The sequence below is a fragment of the Sciurus carolinensis genome, chromosome 9 (genome assembly GCF_902686445.1).
Source record: "Sciurus carolinensis chromosome 9, mSciCar1.2, whole genome shotgun sequence".
Classification (NCBI taxonomy): Eukaryota; Metazoa; Chordata; class Mammalia; order Rodentia; family Sciuridae; genus Sciurus; species Sciurus carolinensis.
In genome coordinates, this window is record NC_062221.1 from 68,314,462 (window position 1) to 68,339,978 (window position 25,517).

Below are 25,517 nucleotides of genomic sequence, written 5' to 3' on the forward strand. Positions count from 1 at the left end.
TGATTGTGAAGTACATCCAGGGATTGTAAAGTGCACACCTAACCCCCATCTTGCAGCACGGAGACTCTGGTCCTGGGGTTTAGGCTGCAAGAAATATTTTTGTATACATACATACCTACATCGCGATTTAATGTTTCCAACCTGCTTTCACATTTCTCTACTGCTTGACTCTCTCCAAGCTCTGATACCTCCCCAGAGTTCAGAGCTTCTAAAAAATGAGGTCAACTTCAAGACATGTTTTCTTCGCCATTCTTCTAGGAAGGCAATTCTCAGTTCCAACCACTAGAAGGAAGGAGATGAAGGAGGATTTGTCTGCAGTTGAGTCGGGTAAGACCCACACGACAGCCTCACTATTGTGTATTTCAACTTGAGCCTGGATTGTTACTGAATGGGGGGGGAGGCAAGTTTAATAATAATAATATTTTATTTTACATATCTGGGCTTCAATACCAATAAATTCAAACACTGAAATGAATAAAACTATTTTAAAAGGAAACAAAACATTTTAACCTTGGTTGGATGTATTATACATTTTTCTATTGCTGCATAAAAAATTACCCCAGTTAGTGTTAGGGTTAGGGTTAGGGTTAGGGTTAGGGAGGGGGGCAAGAATGGAGGAAGGAAGGAGTGTATAGAGGGAAAAGAGGGGTGGGAGGCGTGGGGGGGAAGGGAAAAAATAACAGAATGAATCAAACATTACCCTATGTAAATTTATGATTATACAAATGGTATGCCTTTACTCCATGTACAAACAGAGAAACAACATGTGTCCCATTTGTTTACAATAAAAAAAAAAATTACCCCAAAACTTAGTGGCTTAAAGCAACCACAATAATTTATTCTCTCATAGCTTGTGTGGATCAGGAATTCAGGCAGAGTTCAGCAAGCATAGCTTGTCTTTGATCTACAATGTCTGGGACCTGGGCTGGGCGCTGGAATCATCGGAAGGCCTATTTCACTCACAAGTCCGATGGGTTATACTGGCTATTGACTAGAATACCCACATCTGGTCTTTTTATGTGGCCTGGGCTTACAACATGGTGGCTAAATCCCAAGGGTAAGTGCTCAATAGTGAAGAAGCCTATTGCCTTTGAGATAGCCTATGAGGTTAAGCAGTTATTTCTCCCATTTCTATTCTCAGCTGAGTACTTACAGAGGTCCACTCAGGCTAAATGAGAGTGAACACAGATCTGTCTTCTTTGGAAGGAAACTCAACCTCATATTGTAAGAAGAGTATATGGGATGGATATATTAGGACGCCTACTTTGGAAAATACAATCTTTCCTACATTATCTACTAGTTTTTGCTCGGATTCCAAAGTAACGTGCTCATTGTAGGAAAAAATTAAGTAGAAGTCCAGAATTTTTATACCAAAGTGGGTTTCCTCTCCCACTTTACTATTTCAATCCCACTCCCTGGATATAAACACTGCTAGCATATTCTATGCAAACTATATGCATGTATAAATACATAAAGTATGCACCATATATATTATTATGCAACTTGCTAATTTTATTCAATGTTATATCATGAACAGAATTTTATGTTAGTACACATAAAATCACCCAATTCTCTAATGCTGGTTGTCCTTGTATGGTTGCACCATAATGTATTTACTCAGTCTTCTATTGATGGATTTTTAGGTTGTTCTTATTTCTTTCAACTCTTAAAAATTAATGATGTAATGAACATCCTCCTATTATTTCCTTTATGGTAGTATCTTAAAAGTAGAAATGTTCTGTTATAAGGATATGCAGGATACTATTTTTCAACACAAGAGTATTTTTTTAAGTTAGTGTCATTGTTATAAGGTAAATCTATATTAAGTAGGATATGCTTTTTGCTTTGCAAATTGAGTAGGTTTTGTTTTGTTTGCACTGCTGGGGATTGAAACCAGGGTTGCTCTGCCACTAAGCTTTTTTTTGGGGGGGACGATATTGTGGACTGAACTCAGGGACACTTGACTACTGAGTCACATCTCCAGTCCTATTTTGTATTTTATTTAGAGACAGGGTCTCAGTGAGTTGCTTAGTTCCTTGCTTTTGCTGAGGCTGGCTTTGAACTCTCCATCCTCCTGTCTTAGCCTCCTGAGCTGCTGGTATTACAGGTGTGGGCCACTGCACCTGGCTACTACTAAGCTTTTTATTTTTCATTTTGAGACAAGGTCTCCCTAGGTTGCTCAGGCTTGTCTTGAACTTGCTATCCCCCTGCCTCAGCCTCCTGAGTCTCTGAGATTACAAGTAGGTGTTGGTGGCTCCTGACAGGAATAGATTTCTCTACTTTGCTTTAACATGAAGGAAAGAAACAAGCACATTTATTCTAATGTTCAGAAGTTGCTTGTAAGTTTTGAAGGGAACTCATTTATTTAGAAAATGATAAGTGGCAGGAAGAGGTGATTATGAAGAGGGGTGGATTTCCTTTTCAATTTTTTCCCCAGAGCCTTAGGCAGGCTAGACGTGCACTCTACCACTGAGTTACATCCCCAGCCCCCTTTCTGCTGTTTTAACACAGATATGGAATTGAATGTGAATTCCTAAAAATTCCACTGATGCTTAAAGGCTCATCAGAAGGTGACAGCAAATAAGAAACCAGATTAAGGCAAAAAAAAAAAAAAAAAAAGAAAGAAAGAAAGAAAGAAAAAAAAAAGGTGTCATGTATAAGCCAAAAGTAAGAAAGATGACTCTGCTGGTCATACAGATGAATATATGGATATACAGTAGATTCCAAAAATATATTGTCTTGTCTGCCTATCCATCCTTTGTTCACAGATGACTATTTTGGGTCTTTTTTTTTTCTCTTGCAGAGATGGTTTATTAAAAACTTCTTTACTGGAAATGAACCTTGAGGATATTATGCAACATGCAATAAGCCAGACACAAAAGGACAAATACTGTATGATTCCACTTATGTGAAATATCCAAAATAGGCAAATAAAAAGAGGCAGAAAATTAGAGGCCACCATAGACTGGAGTTAGAGGAAATGGTGTGTTATTGCTTAATGAGTATGGAGTTTCTGTTTGGGGTAATGGAAAGTTTTGGAACTAGATAATGATGATAGTTGCACAAAACTGTGAATGTGATTGTCACTGAACTGTACACTTAAAAATGGAATAAAATGAAAAGAATGGAAGAAAATGGCAAATTTTATGTAATATATCTCCACACATGCAACCTCTTTGCTGGAGCAGAAAAGAGAGTTGAGGCTCTGTCAATGTTCCTGTGGCTTTGCCTTCTCTTTTGTTTTTAAAAGCACAACCTCTATTTTTAGGGATTTCACGCAAAGGCCTATGTGGGTGTGGGAAGTGCTCCCAGCTGCCCTCCTGTTTCTCAGAAGCCTACAAGGAAGCGAGCAAGTTATTTAAGGTTTAGGAAATATGCCAGATTGTAAATGGAGATAATTTAATCTCTCTGTATGTTAATTTGTTTTTCCTGCAATCTGAGGCCCCGGAAACGTTTCGCCCCTAGTCAAGGTGCTTCTGAGGTGTGAGGGTAAGCCCTCCACACCCCACATGCCCGGAGGCACTTTCCTAACGAAAGAATTTTCACTCCCTGAGCGTCTGGGACCTCTGGTGCGCAGGGCCTCAGTTTCCCTCCAGACGCTTCTGCCTCTGCGCGGCCAGGGCTGGAGCGTGGGCTTCCCCCGCCGCAGCCTCCCGCGCACGCCGCGTGGTCCCCAGCACTCCCTCAGCCGCTGCGGCAGTGGCTGCCCGGGTCCAGTCGGTGGCCTTGCGCACCTTACCGCATCCCCACCCAGCGGCCGCCAGGTGCAGGTTCTTTCTGCTCCGGGGTCTGCGAAAGCCAGCCCCCTCGCGAGGGGCAGGTGTGCCGCTGACTCCTGCGGAGGGGCGGGGAGAGGAGGGAAGACCAGGGAGCTCCCTCTCTCCACCTAGACTGAAGAGTCAGGGCTGCTGGGTAGTTGAGTGCCCGAAACTGGGAGGGAACCACTTCGCCAGCCCGACAGCTGGGACCCGAGTGGCCGGAACCCCGTCAGCCACGTGGCGGCGGGGCGGGGATGGGGCGGACGCAGCGCCGCGAGCTCGCAGACCCGGGAACAGGTGAGAGCGGTCCGGGCCAGTGGGGGAGTGAGAAGGTGGTCTCGAGGACAGCTCCTCTCCCCAGGAGGAGCCCTGACCCACAGCGAGAGTCCAGGCTTGGGGTCACCTAGGCCCCCAGGTCCAGGTAGACGCTCTCCTCCCACTGCCAGCCCGGTCACTCAGACGTGCGCTCAGTGCCCAGCCCTTCATCAGCGATCCTGAGAGTTTGGGCTGAGGACCGCGACCCAGGGCGGTCTGAGACGCTGGGGTCGGGGCTGTGCTCAGTGAGCCAGCCCTGGTGGGGAAGGGTGGGTGTCGGACCGGGTCCTTGCCCCGAGGCTGCTGTACATGAGAGGTCAGTGCCGCTTGGCAGGCACCCTCGCAGTAAGGGTCTATGTGGATGGACCTGACCGAGCACCCTATCCTGCTTATAGCATACCTAGCCCAAGTCCCCACAGTCTCCCCAGGGCTTCGCTGGGTGAACACTGCTCCCAGCTCTTTGCATTTGAATATCCCTTGCCCATTCCCTCACTCACTATTCATGGCCACTATTCCCACAGAATGGAGAACCCCTTCTCTCACTCTGTCTTTTCCTCCTTCCTCCAAAACTCCATGAGTCCTGTCTCAGGGATAAGGTCCCTACCCCCAGGAAAGTCAGGCCTTGTGCCAAGGAGAGACTTTTCTGGAGGATGGGTTCTATGCTTTTACAAAGATGCTCAGAAATCTTTTACTCACTGTTGGCTTCATTCCCCATTCTTGTCCTGCTTCAGTCTCCCAAGACAACCTCCTAATCTTCCCTCCCCTACACTGATCTTGGTCCAGTCCACATGCACTCACCACCTGGTTCCTGATCAAGGGATTCCATGGTACCCTTGCCCTGGACAAAGGGCTCCCAAAGCATATACATACACAAGAGGATGGGGGAGAAGTGTAAAACTGGGTCCTCAAGGGCTGGGCGGCAAGCTCTGACTCCCATATATTGAAGGAGCTCAGAAGAGAAAGTATACTGGGGCATGGTGGCTTTAGAACAGCAGGATTTGAGCATCGGTGGGCCTTGGGCACAAGGGGGATCTATGTGAGTACCAAAGAGGCCATTAGGAGGAGTCTCCAGAGGTACAATAAGTCTTTTGTGCACTGAGGGCCTTGCCTGGAATGGAGGAAGAATGGACAGTAAGGAGGCAGGGAAGGAGGAACCAGCATGACCAAGGATGGTGTTTACTTTCCACAGGGGTCTCCCCACCCAGAGCACCAGGATCCCATTTCCAGGAGAATGGCCCAGATGTCTACAGTGCAGGAACTCTTCCATGAGGCAGCCCAGCAGGTAGGTTAGTAGGTATGGGGCTGGTGATGGAGCTGCAAGAGGCCTGTGAGCCAGAGGTCACCAGCCAGCCAGCTGAACGGGAACATGACGATGTTATTGTAAAAGCAGTTATCTCAGAAATTCACCTTGGCCTTCCAGTTTAGTTGAGAACACCTCACAGAGAACTCTTCACTGTCTGCATGCAGAAAATCTTCTTTGGTATTATTTGTAATGGATTTTGAATCTTGCACCCCTGCCCCCATCACGGGAGGCTTCCATGAACAAAGTGAGAACCTCAGATAATATGAATTCCTTGTAATGTTCTCAAATCAATGTGAGAAAACCTCCTATGTACTGAAATCAAATAGATTTCTGGATTCTCTAGTATCTACTGAATTTTTTTTCTTTATCCTTTCCCTGTTGATTATTATTTATAGTAAATATTCAACATGTAGATATGCAATTGAAGTGGCTCTCCTCAGAAATAGAGAGTTGATTCCTTAAGGAATACCCTAGCATTGGGTGGTGGGAGAGGGGAGTAAGACCAAAAAAAAAAAAAAAAAAAAAAAAAAAACTTAGGTGTTTATCAGGAAACTACTTACCTCTGGGGTCTCTGCCATCCACAGTCACTCAACTTGAAGTTTTCAGTGTCCTTTGGATTTCTCTCATGCTTTGTGGAAAGGGGCAGGAGGACTTTTCAGCATTCTAACAGGGAGGATAAGCCTCTCTAAGAGGGGAAAGAACTAACTCAAGTCCTCACACAATAGCAAGAGAGCAGGATATGAGGTAACCTGAACCAAAGGGCAGGGGATGGTGAGGAAGATGGGGCTTAGGCTTGGTGGGCAGATCTAAACTGGCTGGTAACCCTCTCTTAACAAGCACATGTGAAAAAAATGTAGCATGCCGGTTGGCAGGCAGTAAGTGCTCAGTAAAAACTACTACTGCCTTCCCCTGGGCCTAGGGTATGTTTCTGCACCCTCAGCACTTAGAAACTTGCCTCTAGTCCTGAAGGATTCAAGCTGCTTAGAAATGAGTGACTGGTAATTTGGACTTGTTCTTCAATGGTACTTCATTATTCTTGCCCAGGACTATGTTCTTGGTGTGTTTGGGGACTCTCAGTTTGATCTGTTAAGGGTCTTATATTTCTTTAGTTTGACCAGTCTCTCACATACTTCCCCTGTGTTTTCTTTGGGTATGTAAGACTGTACGTGATCTGGTGATTGTAACACTTATTTATGGACTACTTCTTTTAGTTGGCACTGTGTCAAGCATGAAAAATAACCCCAAATGGAAAATGTGAGGCCTAGAAATTCCAAAAAGAGAATCAGAGAAGACATTCTGGGTTTTCCTCTGTGAGAGGAATCTGTTCAGTCTTAGCTCTCATCCTCTTTCCCTGTCGGAGACCTTCGGTGGCTCCCCATGTCACCGTCATGAGTTCAGTCTTCAGCTTAAACCCTGTGTGGTCTTACCCAGATAGGTTTCCCGTATCTTCCATTCTGTGTTCTCACTTTCAGGCAAACCACACCATTCCCCAGTGCTTGTTTCTTCTCTGGTCTTTGTTGATACTTCTCACTTGATTTGGATGTCATTGGAACCCTCCCAGTACCTAAGGCAGTGCCTGGCATTTAAGTGACAATGAATGTTTGTTGACTGAAGGGGCAATGTCAGTAATCTTACATGCCTGACGAGAATGTTGTCTTTTAAAATGTGATGGACACCAAGGTCAGTGTCAGCTCCTTCTTCCTCAGTATCTAAAGACTGAGAGGTTGAACACTGTCCAATGTCCAGTGTAAGACCTTTGACCTATACTATCTAGACACATTGAAACCCATTCCTTTTTCTGTCTCTCCTACACTGTCCAGGGCACCGTGTTGTCACTAGATTATTCATATGCTCCTTCTTTCTCCACATTGCTACTACAGTGACCCTTTCCTGAAGTCTCAATCTATGCATTTGTCTCCTCTGGTTAGACCCCTTCAGTGGCTTCTCATTGCCTTCAAAATATAGTTCAGACTCCTTATCATGACCCTCAAGGCTCTCCATGATCTGACCAACCTGTCCTGTTGCTGTGGGATCCTGTATCACTGCCCACATGGCACAGAAATGAGCTGTTTCTTTCTTGTCTTCCTCAAGCCTGTAAACTCCACAAGATCAGGGACACGTCTTTTTTTTTAAATATATTTTTAGTTATAGATGGACACAATACCTTTATTTCATTTATTAATATGTGGTGCTGAGGATTGAACCCAGTGTCTCACATGTGCTAGGCAAGTACTCTACCAGTGAGCCACAGCTCCAAGGTCACATCTTATTCATGTCAAATCCCAATCCCTGCCATAGTGCTCATTGCAGAGAAGATGCTTATCAGTTCTGGTCCTACTGAGCTGAACTCTTCAGCTAGAGGTTAGAGAAGCTGCCATTTGCACTAGTCTTGAAGTACTGGTAGAAATGGAACACATGGCAGAATTGGGAAGCACATCCCAGAAGGAAGATTAAGGAAGTGATCATTGCTGCCAGTTACTGGGTACTTTTTATGGTCTGAGCACTTAATATGCATTACCTTAATTAATCTTCACAATATTATTCTGGAGGAGATATGATTAGTTTGGTTTAATAGATGAAGGACTGAAGCACTTTGAATGCAGGCATGTCTGATGCCCAGGACCAATTTTTAATCTTTTCTACTATATTCCACCTGCTCCAGTTATATAAGCAAGGCTACTCAGATGGTAACTCAAGGGCCTTTGTGGGGGAACAAGGGGTAGGCTAATGTATTTGAAGCTGAACTCTGGGATTGGCTGGCCCTCAAGAAGTTTCCTGTGAACCTTTTTTAACCCTTACTCCAGTATTGGGGGTCAGAAATTCTGTTAAGAGCTTTGGGGCCTGTGGAACATGGGGTTAATTAGGCAGTGCCCAGTGAGAAGACAGGCTTGTGTTGTCATGTCAAACCCTTGGTCTTGACCTGCATTTCTCTTGGTCACTGTGACTAGAAGGTTGCTCACAGGTTGTGAGTTAGGTAGAGAAGTAGACACATGATTCACTGGTTTGGCTTTAATCATTTTAGGACCAGATGGGGTGGCCGTGTGTATGTGAATTCGTCAGTCACAATGCTCCCCCTACAGAGGGGCAGTAGATCGTGGTGGTCAGAAGTACCTGTGCCGCCTGGGTTCAAGTACTGGCTGTAACACTTGGTGATCTCAGGCAAGTTACTTACCTCACTAAGCCTCCATTTCCTCACCTATATAATGGCTACATTTAAATTAAAAAAGAATCAAGGAGATAATTCCTGCAAATATTTAGTATAGTTCATAGCATTCGGTAAATGTTGGCCAATAATAAAATTAAGGTGGGGAGTGCACATTTAATCCAAAGAGTACTATGTAAATTATCAGAAGGATCCATTGGCAAATAAATGCGTGACTCAGCACAGCAAAGTCAGGCAGAAGACCTAAGGCAGGAGTCTTAAATCAAATCCAGAATGACGTCATGGGCCAGCATGGAATGTGGGGGTGTGGGAGGAGGTGCTTCCCTGTGTCTGAGGCCTGCATGAGTCCCAATGTGTTATCCACCTGGGACCCTGCCCCTCCTCTCCCAGTACTGCCTGACTTCCTGCTCTTTCTCTTCTTGGTCCTTTCCTCCCTTGTTCTCTTCTTTTTTCCTTCTCAAATTGTCTTACCTAAATTAACTTGGCACAGTAAGAGAGTCTGGTCAAGTTTTGGTTTGGTCAGGAGATAACCAGGTACTCAGAGATCCTCTAGCCTAGTCTCCTTGCTTAGTATGTTAGGAAACAAGCCAGCGATATTGAATGGCTTGTGCAGAGACACATGCAAGGAGTGGCAGTTGGGTTGGAACCCAGGCTGATGACCCCACAAAACAGTGCTGGGTTGATCTGGTCTTCAGGTTTTAATAAAATATTGAGCATTGGTGCTAGACTTTGTCATCTCAAAAGCTTTGCTCTTATTTCTGAGTCCTCTTTAGCCAGTGTACATTTAAGAACTGACTTGTATTTTTATTAGACATTTTCCCCCCATAGCTATATTGAGGTAAAATTCAAGTGCAATAAAATGCACATATTTGAAGTATGCAATTTGATCACTTTTGACATGTATGTAACCAATATGATCAATATAAAAAGCATTTCCATTACTTTTTTTTAAAAAATTGAAATCATGCAGACTGTGTTTCCTGCATGATTTATTACATTAGAAACCAATCACCTTGGGCCTGGGGTTGTGGCTCAGTGGTAGAGTACTGGCCTAGCATGTGTGAAGCACTGGGTTTGAACCTCAGCACTATATATAAATAAATAAAATAAAGGTCCACTGACAACTAAAAAATATTTTGGGGGCTGGGGAGATAGCTCAGTCGGTAGAGTACTTGCCTTGCAAGCACAAGGCCCTGGGTTCAATCCCCAGCACTGCCAAAAAAAAAATTTTTTTAAAAGAAATCAATCACCTTAAGACATACAGAACCCCACCCCCACATGTGAACTATTTCAAAATTAAATGGCACATTTATACATATCTCAGTGGTCAACGAAGAAGACACAAGAAAAGTAAATAAAAAGTACTTTGAACTAAGTGATAATAAAAGCTTAAAATATCAGAATCTCTGGGATTAAACAGTATTCAGATGAACATTTATAACAAAGTACTTGTATCAGAAAGAAACTAGAATAAATTATTCTCAAATTATGTAGTAAGAAGGAAAAAATAAGAGTAGGAACAGAAATATATGAAATAAGAGAAGAAATAGTATAGCTAAAATTTGATTAAAAACAAACAAGCCTAGGGCTGGGGATATAGCTCAGTTGGTATGGTGCTTGCCTCACAAGCACAAGGCCCTGGTTCAATTCCCAGCACCGCAAAAAAAAAAATAAAAATTAAAAATAAATAAATAAATAAATAAATAAATAAATAAAATAAACAAGCCTAAACAAGAAAAAAGCAAGAACACAAAAATTAATATCAATGGAAAGGGAGCTATCAAAATAACCCTATGGATGCTAAAAATATATTAAGGTAATATTACAGTTGCATGCCAACATGCAATAGCTTACATAACATGGTCTATATTAGAGAAGGATCTGTGGGCTGAGAAGAAAGTGTATTCTGTCATTAAAGGATGAAATATTCTATATGTCTGTTAAGTCTAAATTATCAATTGTATTTTTTACTTCTATAGTTTTATTTAGTTTTGTTTGGAGGATCTATCCAGTGGTGACAGAGGCATGTTAAAGTCACCCAGTATTATTGTGTTGTGGTCTATTTGATTCTTGAAATTGAGAAGAGTTTGTTGGATGTACATAGATGCTCCATAGTTCATGGCATAAATATTTACAATTGTTATGTCATGTTGGTGTATAATTCCCTTAAGCAGTATGAAATGGCCTTCTTTGTCCCTTCTGATTAATTTTGGCTTAAAGTTCACTTTTTCTGTTATGAGGATGGAAACCCCTGCTTGTTTATGTGATCCATGTGAGTGATGTGTTTTTCCCATCCTTTCACCTTCAGTCTGTGGATGTCTTTGCCTGTCTCTTGAAGACATCTTATTGTTGGGTCTTGTTTTTTTAATCCAATCTGCCAGTCTGTGTCTTTTGACTGATGAGTTAGGTACTAGGCATTTTTTTAAGGACTGTTTTAGCATCTTTGAAAAGCCACACTGGGGCTGGGATTGTAGCTCAGTGGTAAAGTGCTTGCCTAGCGCATGTGAGGCACTGAGTTCAATCCTCAGCATCACGTATAAATAAATAAAATAAAGGTATGTGTCTATCTACAACTAAAAATATATATTTAAATATATATATATATATATATATATATATATTTTTTTTAAACCACATTGTGCCTAGCATGTGCAAGTCCCTGAGGTTCATCCCAGTACCATGAAACAAAAATAAAAACAAACCCTACACAAAATTGTGCAAAGTAAGCATAGGCCTCCCCGTGTTAGGCAATAGCATATTACTTTATTAATAAGTACAGAAATGAATGCAACTGAGGAGAAAGAAGAAGGGAAATTAAGGCAAGATGGTCTTGCTAGTCCCTCCTTTTACAGATAAGGAAACCTGGGCCCAGATGTTTGGATGGGAAAATAGGACCCCTATCTCAGATTTCCAGTACCATGAACCCCCTTGCCCTCTCAGATTTTGGAGGACAAGAAGCATACAAAACTTTTAGGACTCTCTTTAGTAAAAAGGATACAAATTACAAATACAAAATTAGATATCTCTGAAAGGCATCTAGTACAAGTGAAGGATCTAAATTATTAGTGTCACCATAAATCTCTAGAAAATGGACAAAACCAATGTTTGGAGGTAGAAGAAGAAAAGAAGCTTATGATCCTGGAATCAGTGGGACAGAAGAAATGACAGATTCTCAGGACTGAGATGCATCTGAGGCACTTTGCGTGGACACTGCATCCTTCCCTTCTCTCTTCACTGCCTTCCCTCTTTCCATTTTATAGCCTCATTTTTACTAGGCATTTTAAAAAGACTTGTTTCAGCATCTTTGCCTCCAAATGATAAGTGGGCCCAAAATGCTGTATGTTTGAAAAAGTAAGATGGAGACATTTTCTGGATAGAGGGGTCCTACCTAGAAACTGGGATGAAAGTATTTTTCACTGAAATGAATTAGGTGTGGTTCTGTGTCTCATTTGTATCTGCAGGATTTTAATTCATGGTGGTTACTGAATGATAACACAGACAGATCAGTGTCATTAAAAGAATATTTTAATTGCTTATATTTCCCAAGAGAAGGGAATAAGCCAACTGTGCAGGGCCACAGGGGAAGTTCCAGGGTTGGTCAGATGGCCAAAGACAGGAATGAAGGAAGAGCCCAGGCCAAAGCCTTTATTGGGGTTTCTGCAGGAAGGGCAAGGCAGAGAACAGTAAACAGTTTAGAACTGACCAGTTTAAATAATTCTGATGGACTCTGGACTATAGGGGTGGTCTCTAGTTGCCCTGGGATGATTTAGGTCAGGGAAGATACTGCCTTGGTGTATAGGAGTTAGACAAGGTGGTGATTGGAGCTGTAGACTCAGAACTGGTTAGTTTGTGTATGAAAGGCATGTTCTTGCCAAGCCCTTTGCTATTTCTAAGAATTGGTTAGTCCTGGGAGGGTCAGTCTCTTCCAAGTCAGCACAATTTTTCAGTTGTCATAGTATTGTAAGAGATGGAAATTAAAAATAAATAAATAAAAACATGGGTAATACAGTTTGCTTAGTTGTAAATGGATGACCTAAGTGACTTCAAAACTTCTTACTGCCTATTTCTTTCTTCTATGGCAGATACAGAAAAAAATTACTGTCTTTGCCATCTTTAATAGATAGGGGTTTACAAGAGATATCCTAGATGCTATGTTAAGGATGCTGAAGAACTATTCTTGTAATTTGAGTATGGTACCACTAGGTGGTGTTTAGACTATGGGGGCTTCCTACAGGGGTGGACATTTGAGTTTTAGCTTCATTTTGTACCTTCTCTCACCAAAATATATTTCTTTGGGGTAATAGTTTAAATACTAGATAGTTCTATAGTAATGGAAAAAATCAATTAGTTCTAGTTAGACTTAAAGAAATACACATGCCTCAGTAAAATTCAAATCAGTATCTCTTTGCTTTTCAATAATTATCAAGTATACTTTAATTCTTAAAATTAATTTCCCCCCTTAGTTTTAATGCCTTAATTGAAAGGTGTCTACTTGTAGAGATGGTGGTTTAGGACAGCTTGATATGAAGTCTTTCAAGGTAACACCCAGTTAGACTTTGATGCATTTCTAATAGGATAGTGCCTTACCATTTCTCAGGAGAAAAGTCCTGTATTAGTCAGCTTCATGTTACTAGCACAACAAAATGAGGCAATTAATTTATAAAGAGGAAAGGTTTATTTAGCTCACAGTTTGGGAAGTTCAAAGGCATGGTGCCTGCATCAACTTAGATCTGCTGAAGGCAGTGGAGGGAGCATGTGGCACAGTGAGCAATCACATCTTCAGCCAGGAAGCAGAGAAAGGGCAGGGAGGGGGACAGACAGACAGGTAGACACACACACTCCAGGGTCCCACAGTACCCTCTGAGCATGCCCCCACTGACCTAAGGACCTCCCACACTAGGCCCACAGCATCTCCCAGTGCCACCACGCTGGGAACCAAACTTTTACCTATGGGCCTTTGGGGGACATTCAACATCCGGACTGGGGCAGGTCCTACATGCGTTTCCTTTGTTTGCTTGTATTTGGTGTAAGAATGTTGTCTTCCCCACAAGAAAGAAAGAAAGAAAAAGATAGTGGAGTTAAAAACCACTCATCTGTATAGAAATTCTGAGATGTTCTTTTCCTAATCTGCAGGGCTTTTAAGTCACATCTGTGGTCACTGTCCCTGGCTACAGGCCATTCGTTCTTAGGAATAGCATGAAGCCACAGTGGCCTTGCAACCCTCAGTAAGTCAGAAATAGTGGTGTCCCTGCTCTAACATGAATCTCAGTATTCACAGAATTTAACTTAAAAGAAAACAGCCTTGCCTCATTTTGAATCATTTTTAAATTTAGGCAGTTATCAGTGAGAACAACACAAAGCAAAAACAAGTTCATTTTTTTTTTTAAAGATACACAAATTTGGGGTCAGTCATTAATTTTACAAAAGCCTTTACCATATATTAGTATCCCATTGACTGCATTTAAAATGTGATTTAGATCATAAACATCTTTTTTTTTTTTTTTTTTCCTTTGGGTGCTAGGGATCGAACCCAGGGCCTTGTGCTTGCAAGGGAAGCACTCTACCAACTGAGCTATCTCCCCAGCCCCCATAAACATGTTTTTAAAATCTAAATACATCCACTGAATACAGCTATAAACAGGATAACAGTAAGTCAGTTAAAGAGCCTGTTCTGTTTTCAGAATATTTCTAATGGTGGGGATTTTTTCTTCAACAAAAAATAAGTTTATATATTTTTGCCATAGAAGTACAACATATATACAGAAAAAAGCATTTAAATAAGACAGAAAAAATAAATAAATAAGACAGAGTGATAGACAATAAAAATCTTCTTCCCCCTCCTCCCTCCCTGCCATTTTCCAGAGGCCGTCACTGTAGGTGGCTTCTGGCTTTCATTTCCTCTATTGGTTATCAATATCGTTTTAGATAATATACTTCAATTTTTTTATAAAGTTATCAATACACTGTTTTCTGATATGAAAAAATAAGACATTGGCACACACATTCTTCCTTCTATTTCTCTTCCATTTCTAGTTTTTTGTTAGCGTATTAGTTTTACATTGTCAAGGTTATAAATTTATGTATTTTTCGTAATTGCAATGCATATTGTCATATTTATTTTAGTGGGTTCTAAAATTTTAGAATAGTAATTTAAAACAGTAAAATGTATGTGTGTGTGTAACTGACTAACCAAGTGATATTATTGGAATAATGGAGAAGAAAACAATCTTAAGTCATTCAGGCCTTTCTGCTTGAAAGTCTTGATTTCTTTCAAGTTTTCTCTAATTAGCGTTCATATGCTGCTATGGCTGTTTCTTATATCTTATGTCACCTTTTTCTGGTGATTCTCTTATCATTTGGGTGACTAATTTTTTCATACATGGATCAGAGGTAGTGAGTGATTTCTTCCTTTTCTAACTTTAGAACTGTGGAAGTCAGGTTTTTTTTTTTTTTCCATCTTCTTCAAACACAACATTTTGCAGCAGATTGAATGCAGAAGTAGATTTGAGAATCCAGCTGTCTTCTATCAGGACAGAATTTAAGAAGATTTGCAAAATTTATAATGACGTCTTTTCACAAAGAGAAAATGTTTTCATTTTGGAAAATAGGCATTCTTTTGTGAAAACGTCCTTTATCTTAACAAGAAATGGGTTTATTATTGTATTAGAATTAATTAATAAATTATTAGCTCCTTTTAAGTTCTTAATGTGCTAAGCATTGATAGAAATAATTCACATAAGCAAAAGTTCTTTGGGGTCCTCAATAATTTTTAAATGTAAAGGGGGCCTGAGTCAAAAAGTTTGAGAATGGCTGTTACAGGGACTTAATATATATTTTAAGCATTTCAGTTTATTTAGAGTTATTATTTTGCCACTTCATGTAAAATGTAGGAACTTGGCAGTCATATTGGCTCACTTACCAACCCTCCACATTTTATACTATCTGTCACATATATTACTTCCATGTATGTGATAAAGCCTTCAAGACAGCATTATACCTGTGATTGCCTGGGGACCACATCTAGGGCCCCAGCTCTAGGACGAGCTAGCTCTGAACTGGGCCTTCTCAGGTGCCGTGGAAGAGTTAACTCTATTCTGTCCTTTGCTTTTTCTCTGCCCCTCCAAACCCATCTTCAGGAATCCCTCCAAAAGTCTGGTGGCACTTGTTTTTCCCCCTTCTGGTTATAATTAGAGTTTCAAACTTTAAGAAAACCCACATCTTTTCTATCATTTCCATGGTAATTTAGAAGGTAGGAAAGTGCTTACTTTGCCATCTTAAAAGAGATGCTTGATGTCACTTTCTAAAGCACATTTCCCTCTTTGATTCAGCTAATTCACATTTAATAAGTACAGGCCACACTTGTTGATGGGAGATACATCCCAAGACCCCTAGTGAATGCTGAAACCACAGATAATGCTAAACCCTGTATGCACTGCTTTTCCCCATACATACTTACCTGTGATAAAGTTTAACTTCTAAATTAAGCAGGTATGAGATTAGCAATAATTAATAATCAAATAATCCTTTTATAAAAGAGCTTTGATTGAAGTTATTATTTATATTTGTTTTGGTCAGCTTTGTCGCTGCTGTGACTAAAGGACCCACTAGAACAATCAGAAAGGAGGAAAAGTTTATTGGAGGGCTCACATTTTCAGAGATCTCAGTCCCTAAAGTCTGGCTCCACTCCTTGGGGCTCCAGGGGAGGCTGAACAGCATGGCAGAAGAGTGTGGCAGAGAGAAGCAGCTTACATGATGATTAAGAAGCAGAGAGAGAGGTCTCCACTCGCGGGATACAAACGTATACCCCAAAGTCACGCCCCCAATTCCCACCTCCTCCAGTCACACCCCACCTGCCTCCAGTTACCCCTCAATTAATCCCGTCGGGTGATTAATTCACTGATTGGGTTAAGGCTCTCTAACCCAATCATTTCTTCTCTGCACCTTCCTGCATTGTCTCACCAGTGAGTTTTTGGGGGACACCTCACGTTCAAACCATAACATTATCTAATATTTTATTGTGATAAATTACATAAATTAACATAAAATTTACTATCTTTTAACATTCTTCAGTGTAGAGTTTGATGGTATCAAATGCATTGATAAAGTTGTACCATCTATTTATTTTTAAATTTCATTTTGATAAAATTTCACATTCATAGTGAACTTGTAGTAGTACCAAAACAAAAATATTTATATATATTCTTGACTCTTTGACCACTGTTTAACATTTTGTCTTTTGCTTTCTTAGGTCTCTCTCTCACTCTTACTCTCACTCTTGATCTCTTTCTCTCTCATTTTTCCCTAAACCATTTGGAAGTAATTTGCCAACATTCGTGTCTCTATCCATAAATGCCATAAATATTTCCATGTGTGCATCTTAAAAATAAGAATTTCTCTTACCACCCATGGTGATCCTATTATCTAATGTATAGTTCCATATGCAAAATTTGCCAGTTATGCCATTAATATCCTATAACTTCCTCCCCTTCCTCTTCCCCTGGTGCAGAATTCAATCCAGGATCATACATTGCATTTAATTGTTGTATCTCTTTGGTGCCTTTAACAGGGGAGACTAAGAAACAGTTCACAGAGGAGAATATTAGAGGAGGAGATGAGAGGAACATGGAATAGTTCCGGTTTTTTCTTTGTTTTTCATGACCTTGACATTTTTTTTTTTCTTTTTGGCGGTGCTGGGGATTGAACCCAGGGCCTTGTGCTTGCCAGGCAAGCACTCTACCAACTGAGCTATATCTCCAGCCCCAACTTGGCATTTTTTGATGAACTCAAGTCAGTTAATTTGTAGAATGTTCTTCAGTTTGGAACATGATCCCTCATGACTTGATTAAGGTGTGGTATTTGGCAGGAATACTAGAGAAGCGATGTAGGGTTCTCAAGGCATCCTGTCAGGAGGTAGATGATTCCATCTGTTCCATCTTGGTGATGTTAACTTTGGTTGCTTATATAAGGTGGTGTCCACTAGGTTAATCCAATCTAAAAGTATTAATTTTCCTTTGACAATTAATAAATCATTTGTTGGGGGTTCATCGAGACTATGGAAATATCCTGTTCCTCACTGATCTTTTACCCACAAACTTTAGCAACCATTGATAATTCTTGGCCAATGGCTCTCACTGTGATGACTACAAATGGTAATTTTCTAACTCTGTAATTCCTTCCACATGCACTATTTGGTTTTCTACAGTAAGAAAGGGCTTTCATTTCTTGCTCCCATTTCAATTTATTCATATATTTATATTTGTATGGATTCAGATTCTTATTCTATTCCATGAATATTTTATTGCTATTCATTTTGATAATCAAGCATTTGGCCAGTGGGAGACATTTCAGGTTGATTCCTATATACTTTTAAAAAAAATTATTTATTTATTTATTTTTAGCTGTTAATAGACCTTTATTTTATTCATTCATGTACATGTGGTGCTGAGAATCAAACCCAGTACCTCACACATGTTAGGCAAGTGCTCTGCCACTGAGCCACAACCCCAGCCCTTCCTATATACTTTCAACACATCTTTGCCATTTTTTTTTTTTTAAGCACTTCCTTACTTTCTGGTACCAGCCATTGTAGACACATATTGTAGTTTTTCTAGCCTAGCCTTGAATCAGCAACTTCTTCAAAGAACCCTGCCTAGTTCCTTTAGGTAAGGAATGGTATCTAGAAATCATGATCTGAGTATTAGGTCTGTTCATTGCCACTGGGATTTCTTTGCTTATAGACCCTTTAAGTAGACAGAGAAAAGGAAGATAAATATAAATATACACATGTATGTTTATCTCTCTTTACATATGTATACACACATGTACATGTATGCATATATTATGTGTATATATTAACAACTACAAATTCAAACTGATTCTTCTAGTTCAAGCTCATCCCTACAGGGTTCATTCTTTTATTCTTCCTCTTTCCTTTGTTGAACCCTCATCTCCAACAGTGAGAAACTTGACTTCCAGTCGATATATTGAAATATTTGCACAGTCTTATAATCGACAGAAAGCAGATTCAGAACTGATAAAAACACCACAAGCTGGGCATGGCGGCCCTTGCCTGTAATCTCATTCTTTTCCCACCTTAAGTGTGGTTGTGTTATTCATTTGGTAATTTCCTTCTCTTTGCATTCTTTTTAAATTTTTACCTCTAATTCTCATAGATTCGATTTGAGTATGTAAAATATTAACATGGTTCCAAAAAACTCTAAACTATAGGGAAAGGTATAGTTATTACATAGAGTATTCTTTAAATGGATATAATATTGGATGATTCACTGAAGGACCTAGAAGAATAAAACTTTTGCAGTTTTTAAAATTTATTGTTTATTGCTTCTTGCATGTTAAGCAGGTACTCTACCACTGAGCTACAGCCCCAGGCCTGCAGTTGATTTTTAACTGGTTTGCCTGTTGAGGGGAAGGCGTTAGGGTCCATGTTGCTCCTCTTAGTTAAATCCAGGTGGAATCCAGGTAGACTTCCTAGCAGCAACCTGAGCCCTACAGGAAAGGCTCTTCCCTTTTGCCAAGGAAATGGGGAAGGGCAAGGAAAGCTCTTGTTTAGGTGGCCCTGGCCTTGCTGCTGCCGATTTCTGTCACTTGTGAGCTGGCATCAGGTGTCCAGAGCATGTATCTGCAGACTCTGCATTCTAGGGCAGAAATGGATGCTCTTGGTGAGGGAGCTGCTGTTGGTCCTGAGTGGCAGAATCCAGGGTTTCTGCAGCAGCATCAATGTCTTCATAGACTCTAAGGGTCTTGTGCCTCTGAGGCTGGGCCACTGGGTGACTCCTTTGTGCCCTCGAGAGAGCTGCAGCCATGGACAAGTCTGAGGATACACAGGCCTAGAAAGTACTTGGTCAGTCACACAGGACCTGTTGGACTTGGGCACTGGCTTCCGGCTGCTTCTGTGGCAGAGGAGAGCAACACTGCCAGGAAGACCTCATCTCTCTAGGAATCACTAAATCAGAACTGGCAAGGGCACCACATGGTCCTAATCCCAGGTAATAAGGTTTAGGTGAGATCCAGTCAGGTCCTGCAGATTTGCTTCAGAGTCCCATTGAGTGGGGCTGGTGTACTGGATTTCTAGGATACTCTAGAACTCCTTCTACAGTACAGAGGACTGGCTCCCCCAAAGCCTGAGTGGAGCGGGGCTAGTGAGGCAGCTTTGAAGTCTGAGCCTGAGAGCAAGAATTCCACCTTCATCATGAAGATGAGTTAGCCTGAAACCACACAGTCAATAAGACCTCTTTTCTTTGTCTGCCTTCCAACTTCCCTGAGGAATTCCTCACCCACGTTTAGGATCATCTGTGGTGTTTCAACCTTACACAAAGCTTTTGCAATTATCTTCCCACCTAAACTTTACAGAAACCCCATGGTTCAGGTGTGTGAGAGCATTTCGTGCAGGTTGAGCCCATGGCCATGCTGGTCTTCTGTCCACATCCTGGTCACATGGTGCCTGTCCAGAGCCAGGAGAAAGGATTAAAGCCTCCCAGTCTGCCCACTGGATCACAGTTCAGCAGCAGCTCCAGCCTATTCTCTGGTGTCTAATTAATAATTAAATAATTAAGTTTTAGAAAGAAAGCTGCTGGTTCATCTGTTTGCAGTAATCCAGGTAGAACCAGTCTTTGCAGGTATACTTGGGAGGAAAGGGTGAATCATGTGCTTTGACCCACCCCTGACCTAGGTGGGAAGAAGCAGAGTGTTTTTTTTTTTGTTGTTTGTTTGTTTGTTTTTGTTTTTTCCCCTCCAGTTGCCAGAAGAGAGGAAAGGTGTCATTTCACATTTCAGGTGTATTCACTAAGGCCCAGTGGGTGACCAGTAGAGGCAAAAGGCTCCTGTGCACAAGCCCATATCATTGTCTCTGGCAGAATTTTTCTGTCTCTCGTTCAGCTCAGCTTGCTGGATGCAGGAAGGAGAGTATTTCCTACCTGGTGTTTTCCCCAGTCATTTAGACCCTGCTCAAGTATATGGAAATTCTCTATTCACATGCTACCTTGGAACTGAAAACACCCACCAGGTAGCCTTGGTTTTCCCCGTGTTGAGTGCAGGTCCCTGAGTGCTGAGGGCTTCTTGTCCTGGGGACTTGGGAAGAAGAACTCCAGCAGTGAGCAGCCCAAGGAGTGGTTGCCTGGGACCAGGCTCCCAGAAACAGTACCCCTGGAACCTGTCAAGCTTGCCCTCCAGGCTGAGGGTCCTCAGGGGAGAGAGGACTGCTTCTCCCTTGCCTCATCCTTCTCAGCCTGCATCTCTTTTTCCCAGTAGACCCAACATTAGGCCTAGCATACATCCTTTAGCTCCCTCCCCTTCCCCAACCTGTGTGTCTATAGAACATCAGATGGGATTCCCGTTGTTTTGGGAATTGATGACTAGGACTCAAATCTGTGGACACTAGGTTCTAAAGGTAGCTACTAACATTTGGGACCAGACCTCTGTCCTGCTTAGCAGGATAGCTGGGAACTGGCCTAACCGTCCTCACCCTTTGTCCCAGCCATTCCTCTCCTGACTGGCTAGGCACTCAGGGAGCAAGCATCACTGGAGCCATGGGCTTTGCATGGGCATGTTTAGGACAAGAGGGGATGCTTCTCCTTCCACAGATGAAGGAGGTGGGTCTGAGGACCCAGGGGAATCACAAAGTGTGTGGTGGTTGTGAGAACTGATATTCTGCCTTCCTGTGGGGTCCTGTCTGTACTGCACAGGGTGACTCTGTCCCTCAGCCCATCTGAGCGAGTAGTCAGTGTGCCAGGTAGCATAGCACAAGGCTGAAGGGCTTTGCACAAGTGGTGACGCCCGAGCTGGTGCTTTTATGCAGATGCCTAGGAAGCAGCGAGTCTTCTCAGGGCAGTCTGGGAGATCGTCCTGGGTGTCTCTGCATTCACCATCTTGCATTTCATTCAAGGGTTCTCCTTCTCTTTCCCTTTCTCTGTGCTGCTGTTCTTCCTTGTCCTTCTCTCGCTCTAAGTGGGCTTATGTGGTCTCTCTCTAAGAACTTGTGGGTCAATCTTAGGGTCAAACCCAGACTCTTCCTGCCAGTCTCTGTCTGATGGACAGGTGGTGGGAAGACTCAATTATGTTCTTTGATCAATTAGTGATGAAAAGTAGGTACACACCCTTAAACATCCTGAAAGAACTGTCATGGCTCAAACTAAACCCATTTCAAACCAGTTATATCGTCTTTCTCTGGGTAAAGGGTTTCCTAAAGGTTCTACCTGCTGTAGAAGTAAAGAACCCTTAAGTTTCCTAGACCAATGAGATCAAGGGAATGGAAGGCTTCCTGTACTCCATTAGGTAAACAAAACAGCCTTCAGAGTGGAAAGTTGAAAAATATCACCAAGCTTTTTGTGGGTAAGGCAGATGGGTGCACAGTTAAACCTAGTCCAGAATGTTAATATTTGAAACCTTGAAAAACTTAAATTTAGGGCAGAAAAGGGCAAATAACATTTAGGTAAGTGTGGTAGAGGGAAAAGCACACATTTTACAGTCTGGAGTGCTGGATGGAACCCCGGCTCAGGGACTTAGGACAGCCAGTCCTCTCAGCCCCAAGCAGGCACCCTCTCCCCGCCTGCCTCCCGGGGCTGGTGTACTAAGGATCAAAGAACACTTCGGTGGAAGCTGACCACACTCTATTACTCTTTGCTGCTAGTTGCTGTTATTACTGTTTCTAATGATATTAGGCCTACAGTAAGCTCTGATAGGAAGTTGAGGACAAGAAGAGGCAGGAAGTTGGCCATGTCCTGAATTTTGAGATATGAAACCTGGAAAACAATCCTATGTTCACCAGGCAGGTCCCTTGGTACCATCTAGTCAAGGACAAGTATAGATTGTCAGTCTCCTCTTTGCGCCGCAATGACTATTGTCACCTTTATTGCCTGTCAGGAGGTTCCTTGTTTGTGGTTTGTGAATGACAGATGACCAGTCATGTACACAGATAAAAGAAGCTCCTGCTGGAGCTGAGAACTCAGCTGTCAGGATTGTAGGGAAACCAAGGGGTCCCCAGACCATCTGTCCCATGTGGCTTAATTGATGTCCCCAATTATTTCTTGAGCCCCTTTCTTTCCCTTCTTCCTTCCTTTATTTTGTGTTTCCTTCATTCCTTTTCTTGATGTTTTTGCTTTTTGTTTTTTGTTTTGTTTTGTTTTGTTTTTTGGGTACCAGGGATTGAACTCAGGGGCACTCAAACACTGAGCCACCTCCCCAGCTGTGTTTTGTATTTCACTTAGAGATAGGGTTTCTCTGAGTTGCTTAGGTGCCTTGCTATTGCTGAGGGTGGCTTTGTACTTGCATCCACCTGCCTCAGCCTTCTGAGCCACTGGGATTATAGGTGTGTGCCATTGTGCCTGGCTTTTTTTTTTTTTTCTTTTTTAGTTACAGATGAACACAATACCTTTTATTTTTATTTATTTATTTTTATGTGGTGCTGAGAATTGAAGCCAGTGCCTCACACATGCTAGGTAAGCACTGTACCACTGAGCCACAACCCCAGCTCATTTGATGTGTCTTTTTAAATTCGATAAAAATGACACATAAAATTTGTACATGTATAGGCTACAGCATGATAATTCAATACATGTCTACAATGTGTAATGATTCTATCAGGGTAATTAGTATTTCCATCTCCTCAAACATTTATCATTTTTTAAAAAAAAATTTATTTTTTAGTTGTAGGTGGACACAATAACTTTGTTTTATTTTTATGTGTTGCTAAGGATCGAACCCAGGGCCTCATGCATAGGTGAGTGCTCTACCACTGAGCCACAACCCTAGCCCCTATCATTTCTTTTTGCTAGAAACCTTCGAACTCAAAGGAAAGCTTCTAGTTATTGAAATGTATAGTAAGTCGTTGTAAACTTACTCACCCTTTGGTGCTATGGAGCACTAGGACTACTTCCTCTTGTAGGTTGTTGGGTTGCTTCCCATTATACAACCTTCCTCTCTCTCCTCCCCCTCCCTTCCCAGCCTCTAGTGACCACTGCTCGCTTTGAGGAGCTTCCTTCTGTGAGTGTGTGGCTGGAAAGGAGGAAGAGTGGTTGGCCCCAGTTGGGGCCCTAGATGATGGCTGTATGTCTTGTTCTCGGCCATCGAGGAGCCAGGCCCCATGTACTCCTGGTGTTCTTGCCTTTCACTGTGCGTGTGTGGATAACACACACTCACCAGCGATAGTCTCATTACACAAGGACTCTGTTGGGTGCCTCCTCCTCCCCACCTACCCCAACCCGCTGGCTGAGAATCATTAATCCCTGCTGCATAGTTTGAGGGTAATGGAAGGCTCCATCTACACAGGAGCAGTGTACAGTATGAGTTGCTGTTGGTCTTGTTTGAGATCATTTTAGTATTTCCACAAGTTTTTAGTTTTTTTCAGTGAAGGGTTTCCATTTGAGTATTTATACATGCCTTCGTTATTTTTTTGAATTGGAAAAACAAGCAGAGAATCTTTTGAACCATTTATTAGCCTCTGATGCTAAATAACTGCCAAACGATGGTTTAAAGTCCTAGGGTCTTGGAAGGGAAGAAGACGTAGGGGTCACCCGGTCAATGTTCAGTTGGGAAAACAGAAACTACTGTAGGTATTAAACAGGGAATCCGATACACAGGATTGATTACGGGGTGTTGGAAAGGCTGAAGGAACAAAGAGCATAAAGTAAGGTTATCTGAAGATTAGTAACCGCTGGGAGCTGCTTTCAGCCCTAGGACCTGGGACTGAAAGGAAAAGAAACATTGCCCAGAACTCTGACCACTGCCTGGGCTGAGGCTCCCGCCTGCATGTCACATGACCACACCAGCAGAAAGGTTGGGAAATGCAGTCTACCTGGGTGACCAAAAGGAAAGGAAGTCAGGTTTGTTGAAGTACTCGTCTCTGCTACACATGGGTATAGCAGTCCCTGCTGTCTGTAGAGAATAGTGATCCTGTTGTAGAGTCAATCTGCAAAACTGTGTGCGTGCCAGGCACCTTGGCACATGTCTGTCATCCCAGCAACTTGGGAGGCTGAGGCAGGAGGATTGAAAGCTCTAGGTCAACCTCAGCAACTTAGGGAGACCCTGTCTCAAAAAGACCCAGGAGTGTGCCTCAGTGGCACAGTGTGCTGGGTTCAATCCTAGTACCAAACAAAAAAACCACAAAACCCTCAGTGTGTGTGTTTGTGAGAGTGTGTGTGCACACTTTTGAAAACACATGGCTGCCCTGGCACCATAAGGTGGGCTTCTTAAAGTTGGATTTCCTGCCTCCTCCTGGTCCACTTCCCTCCTGGCCCTCCTGGTGGTGGCTCAGCTGACTTCAGTGTGCTGTCTTGGCAGGGGGCCCTGGCCCAGCCCCAGCCCTGGTGGAAGGTCCAGCTGTTCGTGTGGGAGCCAGTGCTGTTTGGGACCTGGGATGGCGTGTTCACGTCCTGCATGATCAACATTTTTGGGGTTGTCCTGTTCTTGAGGACTGGCTGGCTGGTGGTAAGTGATGAACTGGTGGCCCGGTGCCTCTTGTGGGTCCCCAACCTGGAAAGCTGTTATGCGTGGCATATCCTTCAGCACAGGCAACAGTTTCCTGAAGTACAGGTGCTCCTGAAACGTGAGACTGGACGTAAGTACAGTGAAGAGCTGGCATTGCTTTTTATGTATTTATTTTATTGTTATGATTGTTCTATTTTTATTAGTGGTTATATATACCTGATTTTAATTTTTTTTTTTTTAAGGCAAGTACAAACTCTTCATTGCTAGTTAGGATCAGAAAACCCGGATGTTGGTGAGCTGGGCAGGCTCTCCTGGTCAACCCTGATACCTTTTGTTCAGACTAGAGGCAGATCTAACCTCCCACCCCCTAGGCTCTACCCTGGCTCCTCCTTGCCTTGCTGCTGCTGCCTTGGAGGAGCAGAGAACCTGCAGATGATGCACCAGTGGAAGGCAAGAGACCCAGGGGCCTTCAGGAGTATGCTGACCTCCAATTCTATTACTAACCCAAATAGTCCTCCCTGGAGAAGCACCATCCATA

At 42.3% G+C, this 25,517-nt stretch overlaps 1 protein-coding gene and 1 non-coding gene across 2 annotated transcripts in view; one reads left to right on the forward strand and one right to left on the reverse strand.

The window, feature by feature from the left end:
* The first annotated feature begins 5,270 nt into the window (after nucleotides 1–5,270).
* Slc12a8 (solute carrier family 12 member 8) overlaps nucleotides 5,271–25,517 on the forward strand; it is a 137,754-nt gene continuing 117,507 nt past the window's right edge. The window contains exons 1-2 of the mRNA XM_047564956.1: nucleotides 5,271–5,355; nucleotides 24,833–24,979. Of these exons, the coding sequence (XP_047420912.1) occupies nucleotides 5,305–5,355; nucleotides 24,833–24,979 (198 nt within the window). The 5' untranslated portion in view covers nucleotides 5,271–5,304. The remainder of the gene's footprint in view (nucleotides 5,356–24,832; nucleotides 24,980–25,517) is intronic.
* On the reverse strand, nucleotides 17,222–17,294 carry Trnaa-ggc (transfer RNA alanine (anticodon GGC)). The gene has a single exon. It is a non-coding gene; the product is annotated as a tRNA-Ala (tRNA).